At 41.7% G+C, this 13,248-nt stretch overlaps 1 protein-coding gene across 1 annotated transcript in view; it reads right to left on the reverse strand.

Annotated features, from left to right (window-relative positions):
- Positions 1–4,845: 4,845 nt before the first annotated feature.
- Positions 4,846–13,248, reverse strand: part of atp6v0a1b (ATPase H+ transporting V0 subunit a1b) — a 119,867-nt gene continuing 111,464 nt past the window's right edge. Inside the window, exon 22 of the mRNA XM_060900110.1 lies at positions 4,846–4,968. Coding sequence (XP_060756093.1) covers positions 4,875–4,968 — 94 coding nt within the window. The 3' untranslated portion in view covers positions 4,846–4,874. The remainder of the gene's footprint in view (positions 4,969–13,248) is intronic.

Below are 13,248 nucleotides of genomic sequence, written 5' to 3' on the forward strand. Positions count from 1 at the left end.
GGTGGAACAGCAGGTCTGTATCTTTTTCACTTTCAGCTGAGCCCCAACTCTGCAACCCCGGTGGCTCCTCCGCAGCTCTGCCAGGATCTCAGGCCTCACTCTGGGCAGCAGCACAGGTTTACGCAGTGTGATTCAGCTGGTCACGTGTGTAAACAATACTCTCACCATTGTATCTTTTACCCTCCATCGCTAGGAGCAACAAAAATACTACAAAAACTGAAAGAAATGTTCTGAAATCGAAAGCAGCCATTGTCTCACAGTATCTGTGATAAGTGGCTGTAAGGATCATACACAAATATGAACAGAAGTAACAAAATGTATACAAAAAAAACCCCAAAAACCTAAACACACGGGAGCTGCTGCAACAGGTTGCCACCTACAACGACGGCATCATGAAAATCAGAAATACAGTATATCAAAATATTTAATCATTTTCATTTCAAGTTTGAGTAAAACAGTATAAATAATGTGCATCTCTCGGTCAGGTTCAGTACACGCAATCAAAGTCATAGAAGACTGCTGACTTGACAGTTGTCCAGAAGACAATCATTGACACCCTCCACAAGGAAAGTAAGCCACAGGTCATTACTGAAAAGGCTGGCTGGAAAGGTGCACAAGCAACAGGGATGACCACAGCCTTGAGAGGACTGTCAAAGTCGATTCAGGAACTTGGGGAGATTCATAAGGAGTAGACTGAGGCTGGTGTCAAGAGCCACCATGCACAGACGTCTTCAAAAAGGGGCTACAACTGTGGCATTCTGAATATCAAGCCACTCCTGAACCAAAGACAATGTCAGAAGCATCATACCTGGACTAAGGAGAGAGAAAACTGGACTGTTGCTCAGTGGATGTGATAAAACACAATGGACCAACATCAGCAGATGACATGGCATCCCAGATCATCACAGACTGTGGAAACTCCCTACTGGACTTCGAACACCTTGGATTCTGTGCCACTCCACTCTCTTCCTCCAGACTCTAGCACCTTGATTTCCAAATGAAATGCAAAATTTACTTTCATCTGAAAAGAGGACTTTGGACCACTGAACAATAGTCCAGCTCTTTCTCTCCTTAGCTCAGGTAATAGACATCTGACGTCTCTGGTTCAGGAGTGGCTTGATATTAGGAATGCAACAGTTGTAGCCCCTTTCCTGATGATATATGTGCGTGGTGGCTCTTGATGAACTGACACCAGCCTCAGTCCACTCCCTGTGAAGCTCTCCCAAGTTCTTGAATTTGCTTTTCTTAACAATCTTCTCAAAGCCGCAATCATCCCTGGTGCTTGTGCATCTTTTCTAGTCAGCCTTTTCAGCAATTACCTTTCATGGCTTAACCCGTGGCTTAGGAGATCAATGTCAAAGATACGCTGAAGAACGCTCATGTCAGCTTTGATGACTGAATACTTTTCAATACCTTTTCTTTTCAGCTTCACAGAGAGGAAAATATGAGTGTCTTATTTTTTGGGAGAGGATTCTTGAGTTTATTCATCTTCAGGAGACACCATGAGTCTCTCAATCACAAATGTGACCAGTTTCTTCTGTCCAAGGCTGGATGCCTCAAGAAGGGATTCCTCCATTTCTACTGTTGCCATGTCTCTAATGAAAATGTTTTGAAGCCTTTCAGGTACCATTGCTTGTTGGCTGACCATTAAAAATATTTGCCTAATGTAACAACTCAGTTACTTTCTTCTCATCTGCATTATCATGTGGTTTCCAAGATGAGTTAGACTCATTTTATAGGTTATCTGGTCGTCATCATCAAGATTTGTACATCTTTTCTTGTTAGTGCTGCTACAAGTGCACGAAGATTGAGACAGAGTTCAACTAAACAATGCTGATGTCATTCTGGTAATGCCAACAATCCCTCTGCCTCTCTTTCTGGCACCATTGAGCCACTCCTGACTTTTGATCAGGATCAACCTGATTAAATCAAGATGACCCTTTCACAACCCAGTTACCTTTGTCAAACTCCAGTTTGACGACTTCTGGCAGTTGTTTCATTTGCACAATGGACAAAGGTTAGCGATGCATGTTAAATACTACAGTACAAATCTTCATAGAAATAATCTCTTTGGAGGCAAAACATGTTTGCAGTAATATTAGTTGTCGGTGACTAATAGTTTGAAACAGCAAAGTTTTATGAAGCCTTTACTTGATCATCTCATTATCTCTAGCCGCTTTATCCTTCTACAGGGTCGCAGGCAAGCTGGAGCCTATCCCAGCTGACTACGGGCGAAAGGCGGGGTACACCCTGGACAAGTCGCCAAGTCATCACAGGGCTGACACATAGACACAGACAACCATTCACACACACATTCACACCTACGGTCAATTTAGAGTCACCAGTTAACCTAACCTGCATGTCTTTGGACTGTTGGGGAAACCAGAGCACCCAGAGGAAACCCACGCGGACACGGGGAGAACATGCAAACTCCACACAGAAAGGCCCTCGCCGGCCATGGGGCTCAAACCCGGACCTTCTTGCTGTGAGGCGACAGCTCTAACCACTACACCACCGTGCCGCCCCACTTTCATATCATAGACATATAAAAATTGTATTTTTATTTAATTTTGCTATTGGTTTAACCTTATAACATTATTACTTTGTATTAGTTGACAGGTGGGGCAAATATTTTGTTTAAAATGGCCCCTGAAGAAGAGAGGGGAATGTAGCCTCGTTTTTATGTGCTATAGTTGGGTCTGTTTTTGAAAATGTGATTTCTACACTAATAACTTAATTTGGTGACTGACCCCTTGAAAATGGTTCCTCCAGGAACGATGACTTTTCAGTTGTCAAGACAACGGAAAAACTAAAATACAAAAACAGAAAGATACGTCACAATGCTCTTGTGCACAAAACAAAATGCTCTTGTTCTAGTTTTTCCGTTGTCTTGACAACTGAAACGTCATCGTTCCTGGAGGAACCATTTTCAAGGGGTCAGTCACCAAAGGGTTAAAAATGTGTTTGATAAGCAACATTCTCATATTCAGCACATGATTTTCATGTAGAAAGTGTTTCACTTTTCCTTGAGTTTGCCTACAGCACTTTTTATTAGTGGCCTTTCTGAGAATGTCCCAGGCTATGAGAAAAGTGAAATCAGAGTTAAAGAATTCTCAGCTTGATCAGCTCTGTGTTTACAGGGGAAACATCTGCTTCTGCTTCCTTTCCTAAGGCAGTCATTTTCCAATGACTGCACTTAAAACCACTGCTGATGATAGAGTGATCAGCAAGGGCCATTAACAATGTAATGAACATTTTCCATGGGGACATGAGCATACTGCATGTATTGTAACTGTCAAAAGTGCTTTATCCACTCCAGTGGATTTTTAATAATTAGGATAGGTCAAAAGACAATTCTTAAACCTTCTTAATTCTTATATTTACTACCTTTTATTATATTTGCTATATTCATGTATTTAGGAATGATATTCAACTACCATGCTTATATTTTCACTGGATTATTCAGCAAAGGCAGTATTCAGGGTAGGGAGGATTTAATACAGAATTTTGCACATCACAGTTGTGTGGTATTGTGTGGGATGTGTGTGTGAGAGAGAGAGAGATTCTGTCAGATCAACTCGAGTTAAGAGCAGGATTAAATCCAGTGCCGCTGTGATGATTTGATGCAACCACTATATGTCACATTTGAAATTTGTTTGGCTGTAAATACACTCAAATACTAATGCCATTTGAGGCCAATGTAAAATACATAAATATGACATTATTAATGAGTTAATTATATTGCCCCTTTTAAAATACATAATTTTTTTCCGCCTGATGGACATTGGAGGAAATCTATCAGATACAGTACTTATCTCGAGGAACAAAGATTATATGGAGAAAATAATGAACACTTGCATAAAGTAAGCTGTAATAATAGCAGATGGGTGCTTGGTCAGCTTATCCCTAACCATGGGCACGTTTTCTTTACAGGAGAGTGCCTTAAATTTTAAAAACTGGCATTATTTTTTTAATTTGACAACTCAAAATAGTGAGCTATAAATGAACATTAAAATTGCCTATATCCCACAAACAAGTTCATTTCCTTGACTTGGTGTCCCATGGCATCATTTAGTTAACAAGTAAATAACTACAGTAGAACTATTCATGCAGCAGGATTTATTTCAGTGCTCACCATCTTCTCATTCACACATTGTATTAGTCTTTTTGTTTACATATCCATTTTTAAAATGGTCTCTTCTGTTTGTTACATATTACATTTGACAGCAAAGGAAATAAATACTATTTTATTCTCCAGTTCACAGTTTCTATTCCTGATTATTTTGGGACTGAAAGGCAAGTGCTTGCATTTAATGATGGTGGTCAGGACTCTACTGAAAAACCTTATCTTGTATCAGACACTAGTACTCAAGAGGAAAAAAAGTAGCTCAGAGATGTGAACTACATGCAGATGATTTTAATAATCTGAAGGAGAATCCCAGAATATTCAATTTTAAAGCAGCTGTGTAACTTGGCTCTGAATATGAGTAACTTTCCTTGCATAAATATAGGTAAATTTTGCACTTAAACCACAGACTATGAATATGGCCCAAAGATATGACCTCAAAACATTGTAGTTCAAAGTATTGCAACACCAGACTTGCATCTACTGCTGTCACCTGTGTTTTAACCATATCACACATTTTACTCAAGGGCCTTAAGTAAACACCAAACACTGAGATTTTTAGAAACCATTATTGGCATGTAAATATGCTAAGAACAAGACATAAAATACCCAACACAATGGCTTTCTCGTGACCATTTGGAAAGTCAAAGGCTACAGCTTATACACAATTCACAAAAATGTCAGGATCAGATCCATGCAAAAAAATACTGTGAAGGCTTGCAGTCTGTTGGGAGTGTGAACAGTGGTTTTACTCATCAAAGCGGCCCTCCAGGATGCTGTCAAATGAGAAGGGCACAAACTTGAAGCCCTGGCCTGTGTAGAACTTGTTCTGGAATTCCACCCTGAATGAGGACAAACAGAGGTTTCTTGACAAATTTATTCTGTAAAAAACTTTTTTTTTTACATTGTGCCCAATAAAACAATCAAAACTAAATTTTTATGAACACAGTAGCTAGAGTATGTAGTACTCTGTGTAGTCTCAGTATGCTGTCCTTATAAAAAAAAAAAAAGCAGTCTTTCATTAGCCATTTTTAGAGTTTAATGGGCAGACGCCTGCTCATGTTAGTGCACCTCAAACAATTAGAAGATCATAAAAAAGTTCAATATTTTCCATCAGTTATTTGAGAAAGTGAAAATTTAATATACTCTAGACTCATTACACACAGCTTAAAATGTTTCAAGCATTTTTCTATTTTTATTTTGATCATTATGGTCTACAATGCAATAAATAAACAAACCCATCTCAAAATATTAGAAAAATTCATTTTGAGTTTGAATAAAACATAACCATTATTCATATATTTGAATAAAACACAACCGTGTATCTCTCGGTCTAGTCCAGTACCATACATGCAACCACAATCATGGGGAAGATTGCTAACTTGACATTTGTCCAGAAGACAATCAACATCGACACCCTCCACAAGGAGGGTAAGCCACAGAAGGTCGTTGCTGAAAAGGCTGGCTGGAAAAGGCGCACAAGCAACAGGGATGACCACAGCCTTGAGAGAATTGTTAAGAAAATTTGATTCAACAACTTGGGAGTCAAGTCAAGTCAATTTATTTATATAGCACATTTAAAAAACAACAGGAGTTGACCCAAAGTGCTTTACAGGCATAGCTAGTAATAAACTTAAAAACATAGCCTAGCTAGGCTTATAGCTCAGAGCTGAGGCACCACAGAATTACAGCTGGAATAAATACATAAGAGAATATATAATAACAACAATGATAATAGTACAATAACAAATAATAAAAGCAGTGCAAAGTTGTAAAAAAGGAAAAATCACAAAAAAACCCAATAAAAAGAAAATAAAAGGGGCCTCAAACTGAGTTAAAAGCAAGGGAGAGGAAATGGGTCTTGAGAGAGAATTTAAAACTAGAAATGGTGGGACATGACTTGATATGAGGGGGGAGAAAGTTCCAGAGTCTGGGAGCAGCTACAGAAAAAGCTCGGTCCCCTCTGGTCTTGAGGCGGGTGCGAGGGACAACAAGTAGATTCTGTGAGGATGACCTAAGACATGTAAAAGCGGAATGTGGATGTAAGAGCTCAGTAATGTAAGATGGAGCTAGACCATTAAGTGCTTTAAAAACAAACAGTAGAATTTTAAAATCAATTCTGTACTTTACAGGAAGCCAATGCAGTCGGGCTAAAACTGGAGTGATGTGGTCTTTCTTCTTTGTGCCTGTTAAGAATCTAGCAGCTGCATTTTGAACTAGTTGTAGTCTGGAAATGTTGGACTGACTAATACCAGCGTAAAGTGAATTACAGTAGTCAAGTCAGGAGGAGATAAAAGCATGAATAAGAGTTTCCAGATTATTATGAGATAGGAGGGGCTTAAGTTTGGCTATTGAACACAGCTGATAAAAACTGCCTTTGACCACATTATTGATTTGTTTATTAAAATTCAAAGAGCTATCCAACATGACACCAAGGTTTCTGATCACACTGTGTAAATTAGCAGATAGGGGACCAAGAGCATTACTCAGGTTTGAGACTGCACTTGGGGAGCCAAACAAGATTACTTCGGTCTTGCTGTCATTAAGCTGGAGGAAATTGCTAGACATCCAGGACTTTATTTTGTCTAGGCAGCTAAATAGCTTATCCAAGGCACAGGAGCTGCTAGGAGTAACAGGAAGATACAGCTGTGTGTCATCTGCATAGCAGTGATATTGAATGTTGTACTCATTGAGTATGGAGCCTAGAGGTAGCATGTACAAAGAGAATAATAACGGGCCTAAAATAGAACCTTGAGGGATACCACAGGTAATGGGGGCAGTGGAAGACGAGTGGTTACCCAGCTCAACAGAGAAAGTTCTATCTTTGAGATAAGAGGTGAACCAGTCTAGAGCTTGGTCTCACAAACCAACCTCATCTTTCAAACACTTCAACAAGATATTATAATTGATTGTATTGAAAGCTGCACTGAGATCTAGAAGTAGGAGAATTGCACAGGAACCAGAGTCAACACAGAGAAGAATGTCATTGTGGACCTTTAACAGTGCAGATTCTGTACTATGCAAGGCTCTAAAACCTGACTGAAATTTGTCTAAAATGTTAAAACTGTTCAAGTAGGATGAGAGTTGTTGAAACACCACTTTTTCTAATACCTTGGAGATAAAAGGTAGTTTGGAGATTGGCCTGTAATTTTTTAGATCGGAGGGATCCAGGTTGGGCTTTAACAGAGGTTGGACAATAGCACACTTAAAGCCAGAGGGGACAACGCCGATAAGTAAGGAGCTATTCATTATGGCAAGAATAATAGGGAAAAAATGAGGGAAAAATGCCTTTGAAAAGACAAGATGGAATAGCATCAGAGGAACAATAGGAAGGCTTCAGGTGAGAGACCACCTCGGACAGCTGGGAGGGAGACACAGGTGAGAACTGATGGAGAAGGCATGCCGAGGTGTGAGACTCAGAAAGGGCAGAGTTAGGAGGTATAATGTTAGCTCTGATTGTATTGATCTTATTAATAAAGAAGTTTAGAAAATCTTCACAGATTTCTGGGGAGGAGGTGGTGGAAACAGCAATTGGATTTAGAATAGAATTTATAGTTTTAAACAGAACTCTTGGTCTGTTGGCTTGTTTGTTGATTAATTCAGCTTTAGCCTTTTTCACAGAAATTTGGTAGAGCTTAAGTTGGTCTAGGAAGATAAGAGATTTGAAGGTGGTCTTTTTTCCACTTGCGCTCCGCCCTTCTGCAGGCACGTCATAGAGCACGGGTGGAGTCATTTAGCCAAGAGGATACAGTGATGGCCTTGGCCCACTTCACTCTTAAAGGAGCTACATGTTTAAGAGTGTCTATGCATGATGAAGTGAAGAGTGAAGCTAGGTCCTCTGTGTCAGAGCAGGTGGCTAAAGCATCAGAGATAAGAGGGAGGTGCAAGCTCCTAAATGTGTTGGAGAAATGAGCAGCAGTGGAAGAATTTATAGATCTTGTGTGAGTGCGGTTGGGGAGGGGTGGGGAGAGAGCTGAGCCAAGAAGACTCAAACTTGATCAGCAGGTGATCAGACAGTGATGATAGAAATAGTCATGTTATTGATATGAAGGCCAGAGGATAGGACTAAATCAAGTGTGTGACCCTTATGATGGGTTGGGCCTGAGACTGCTTGACTTAAATTGAAGGAGTCTAAAAGGCTTAAAAATTAATTTACCATCGGTTTGGTTGGGCAACACATGTGGATATTGAAATCCCCTAAAATGAGTAATTTGTCAGAGTGAGTGGCCATATGACAGAGAAGACCAGAAAACTCTGTGATAAAATTACTAGAGGATTGGGGGGGGGGGGGTCTGTATATCAAGGCACAGAGGACAGGACACTGGGCATTAATGGCAAGAAGTTGTACCTCAAAAGTAGAGTACATATCAATTGGCAGAAGTCTACATTTGAAAGAGTTGTTGTGAACTGTGGCTAAGCCACCTCCACATCCAGACACCCTAGGGGAGTTCAGAAAAGCAAAATTCAGGGGGCAGAGATCACCAAATGAAGACACATCTCCAACATTAACCCAGGTTTCAGTTAAAAATAGAAAGTCCAGCTTATGTGAAATAACAATGTCATTAAGAATGAAAGTCTTATTAGCCAAGGAACGGGTATTTAAAAGTGCTAATTTGACAGGTATTTGTTGTGCAGACAACACAGGAAACACAGCCTTATTAAACGCCAGCTGACTGAAGTTCGCCACATTTACTCCACCGGAGCGGGGAGACTTAGCTACAAGGCGAGGGGTCCAGTGCACCGGGATGTGGGCCACAATAGACTGGGAAGAAGGCAAGAGTAGGAGATTTTGACGACATTGCCACCAAATTTACGTCGCCTAGTCGAGCAACGAATAGACAGAGCAGAGAGGATAGTTGGGATACGGCCTTCAGGAACATCGACTTGATGGAAGGAATTGCAGCGACAGCTCCGATGCAGATAGTGGGGCTGACGGGCTATGCCGAGGCTAGCACACAGTTTGTATATTCCACCAGGAAAACTAAAAGACAGTGAGTTCAATTGACGAAGTTCAGTAGCAGAGAAAGATGCATCCATGGTTAAGCGCGACGCAGTAAAAGCACCGCATGTGCAAATAATCCACAGTGTCCATAAGGCAATGAGGTGGTGAATCCCTGAGGCTAATATATGCACGGGACACATTTTAACTCCCCATTAGCAGCAGATGCAATGGCAGGTTCGTCAACAAATACGCACAGCCAAGTTAGAAAACCTCGATAAGCCAGCTGCGAGCAGAAAGCACAGACTAGCACTCGTTTAAGAGGGCAGGGGGCTACCAACCCTAATAAACGAGGCTGAAACCCAGCGCACAACAGTGAGAAAGCTGAAACTTACACACGTGAGCACCGAGAAAAGACTGTGGTAACCACGGCAGAGAGGGCTCGAGTTAGGCCGGTGAGATGTTGACAACAAACCCAAGGAGCAGATCCCGACAGCTTACAGCTTAGTCCAACAGTACTTGTATGTCCATGAGGCAAAAAGGTAATCCATAGGAACAAGTAAATTCCAACAGTCTTTAGATGGACAATAGGCAAAAAAGAAAATCAGAAACTACACAGGCAAACCAGAGAGCAGCAGCAGCCACACGCCAGCACCAACGTACGCTCCTGGAAGTGAGAGAGCTTCATAAGGAGTGGACTGAGGCTGGTGTCAGTGTATCAAGAGCCAACATGCACAGATGTCTTCAGGAAAGGGGCTACAACTGTTGCATTCCTAATATCAAACCACTCCTGAATCAGAGACAACATTGGAAGTATCTTACCTGGGCTAAAGAGAGAAAGAACTGGACTGTTGTTCAGTGGTCCAAAGTCCTCTTTTCAGATGAAAGCAAATTTTGCATTTCATTTGGGAATCAAGGTGCTAGAGTCTGGAGGAAGAGTGGAGAGGCACAGAATCCAAGGTGTTTGAAGTCCAGTAGGGAGTTTCCACAGTCTGTGATGATTTGGGATGCCATGTCACCTGCTGGTGTTGGTCCACTGTGTTTTATCAAGTCCGAAGTCAACACAGCCATCTAACAGGAGATTTTAGAGCACTTCATGGTTCTATCTGCTGACAAGCTTTATGGAAATGCCAATTTCCTTTTCCAGTAGGACTTAGCATCTGCCCACAGTGCCAAAACTACTACCAAATTGTTTGCTGACCATGATATTACTGTGCTTGATTGGCTAGCCAACTTCCCTGACCTGAACCCCATAGAGAAACACACAACCCAAAACTACAGATGAGCTGAAGGCCATTATCAAAGCAACTTGGGCTTCAGTAATGCCTCAGCTGTACCACAGGCTGACCACCTCCATGCCATGCCGCACTGATGCAGTAATTTGTGGTAAAGGAGCCCCAACCAAGAATTGAGCATATAAATGAACATGCTTTTCAGAAGTTGGACATTTCTGGATTGTAAATCCTTTCTTGATTGATCTTAGGAAATATTATAATAATTTGAGATACTGGATTTTGGGTTTTCATGAGCTATAAGCCATAATCATCAAAATTAAAACAAAAAAAGGCTTGAAATATTTCACTTTGTGTAATGAATATAGAATATATGCAAGCTTATCTTTTTGAATTACAAAACTTTTCACGATATTCTAATTGTTTTGAGATGCACTAGTAAACATGCATTTCATGGGTGCACACTTACACCCACATCTACACAGTATATATCATTTCTATACATATATGATGAAATATGAGGTGCACCTACAGATTACCATAACACAGGACTAGATATTTTTGGAAATGTGAAGAGGGAAAATAAATCATTTATTAAATTTCCACTTTAAGTGTAACAAAGTTAATGCCCAGTCTTCAATTTTTACCCCCACAGGCTTCCCTTTATTAAAAGGTACACTCTTCATGATTGTCCACTTCTCAACTTCTCAACTTTATTTTGTGGGTAGTTCTGTTCATGGCGATATGATAATGCATGTCTCAGAAAGGAACATGAGTAACACTTTTCAGGAATCCTCCTAATAGTTGCTATAAGGGTGCTGACTGCTTAATAAAAGTCCAAACTATGACACCTGTACAGGATTTCTATGCTCTACCACTCAGCAATCAGCAATAATTGTGATATGAACTATGCATGCAGCTCAGCATAGTCAAAACTCTGCATGATTTAGTTACATATATTGGCTACATGAATCCATGTAATCATACTATATTTTTAATGTTAACAGGCACTTATTTGTACATTGTGTGCTTTTGCTTAGGGAGAACAGATTATGGTAAACAGGTCTGTCCAGGTTGCCTTAAACCCAAGCAGGTTTACCTCAAGACCGAGGGTGAGAACATTTATGAGTTTATTCTACCTTAAAGCATTACATATCTAACCTACCAACTTTAACAAACTGAAGACTCTGTGCAGTATCTTAGTGTTAATACTGCTTTAGACTGCAAAATGAACAGTATATTAGTTTTTGTCACTTTTTAGCCCTAACCCTAAGGTGCAAAGGTTATGTGTAAGCCTCTTATTTTATGAATGCTTTTCTAATATGAATAATATGTTAATTGATATTAACAGTGTAACACCATATACTATTGTGGCAGCAGGGGCGTGGTTGAGTGCCGGTTTGTGAATGGACAGCAAGGCCGGGGAACATGAGTGGCAAAGTGGACACACCCGTGTTAATAGTGTGTGTGTGTCTCTCTTGCAGTGATGGCTGAGGGCTAATAAGGGGGAAGAGAGTGGAGAGGAGCAGTTGAGCCAAGCTTCAGACTAAGTTCATGTTGCAAGTATATGTTGAGTGTTTGACTGCTAAAAAGAAAACTGTGTGAATTAAGTGTCTGTTGACATCTGAACTCACCTGTGCCAGTGCTTCAGTGTCCACCCCAATCAGGGAAGTGTTACACCAATGCTGAAACCCGGGATACTGAAGCAAACCACCATCATAAAGTCCTCACCATTTAAAGACCTCATCCATGCCCTCACCACTGCCTAACAGAACAAGCACCAGGTACTGGTCGCTATGCGCAGCAAGGAGGAGTGGTACTTTGAGGCCCAGCAGGAGGACCGCAAGGCACTCCTGCATCTCATCATGCTTGCAAGTGCCCCAGCCACCAAGTCGCTTCCCCATGTCACCCTGACAAAAATGGGGTCGCATGAAAACCCAGAGGCTTTCCTAGTGCTCTTTGAGTGAGCCACAGAGGCATAGGGATGTCCAGATGAGCAGCGAGTGGCTCACTTACTGCTGCTCCTTGCTGGCAAAACTCAGCTTGTGGCCAAGCAGCTGGCCGCTGACAACAGGCAGGAGTATGCAGACCTCAAGTGCACTATCCTACAATGAGTTGGCCGTACACCTGAGCAACACCATCAGTACTTCCATGTACTGACCCTGGAGGAAGTCGGCTGGCCATTCACGTACAGCCAGCAGCTCCAGAACACCTGCTGGCAGTGGTTGGAGACAGAAGATTGTGATGTCAAGGGGAGCAGAAGATCACAACATCAAGCGGTTCATCAAAGCAGTTGCACTGGAACAGTTCATCCCTTGACTACTAAGAGGGGCAGTGGAGTGGGTCCAGTGCCACCACCGGGCATTACTGGATTGCGTGATCAAGTTGGCTGAGGACCATCTGGCGGTGGTTCCAGTGGCAGGCAGATATCCTGCCTCTTCTTGCTTCACCCTCTTGTCCTGCCCCTTCCTTCTGTCCCCTTCCTGTACCATGGAAGCAGGGGCCATATTCAGGCTGTAACCAAACATCAATCCACCAAAGCTTGGTGCAAGGTGAGGCATTGGATACAGCACATTCAGTGAGGGTCAGGTGTGTGCACGGGGACAGTCACAAATACCTGCAGGTATCGGTAAAAATCCAACTTCGGGGAATAAATTATAGTGTCAAGGCAGCAGTTAGCCAGTGCCTTGCCCACCTACTAATTCTAGGAATGGATTGGCTGGAGTTTCGGAGCTTAACAGAGCAAGAACTGGTGGGTAGGTCCTGCAGTAGCACATCCCGGGGGGATCCCAGTGTGGTGATCTCTGGGGAAGATGTCTGTGAAGATTCTCAGTCATCCAGGTCATAGTAACTGTGGGTGGTAAAAGAGAGCAACTGGACTTGCTTGAAAATTCTTGAAGACGTTTCACCTCTCATCCGAAAGGCTTCTTCAGTTCTGTCTGACTGGTAGG

The sequence above is a fragment of the Neoarius graeffei genome, chromosome 19 (genome assembly GCF_027579695.1).
Source record: "Neoarius graeffei isolate fNeoGra1 chromosome 19, fNeoGra1.pri, whole genome shotgun sequence".
Classification (NCBI taxonomy): domain Eukaryota; kingdom Metazoa; phylum Chordata; class Actinopteri; order Siluriformes; family Ariidae; genus Neoarius; species Neoarius graeffei.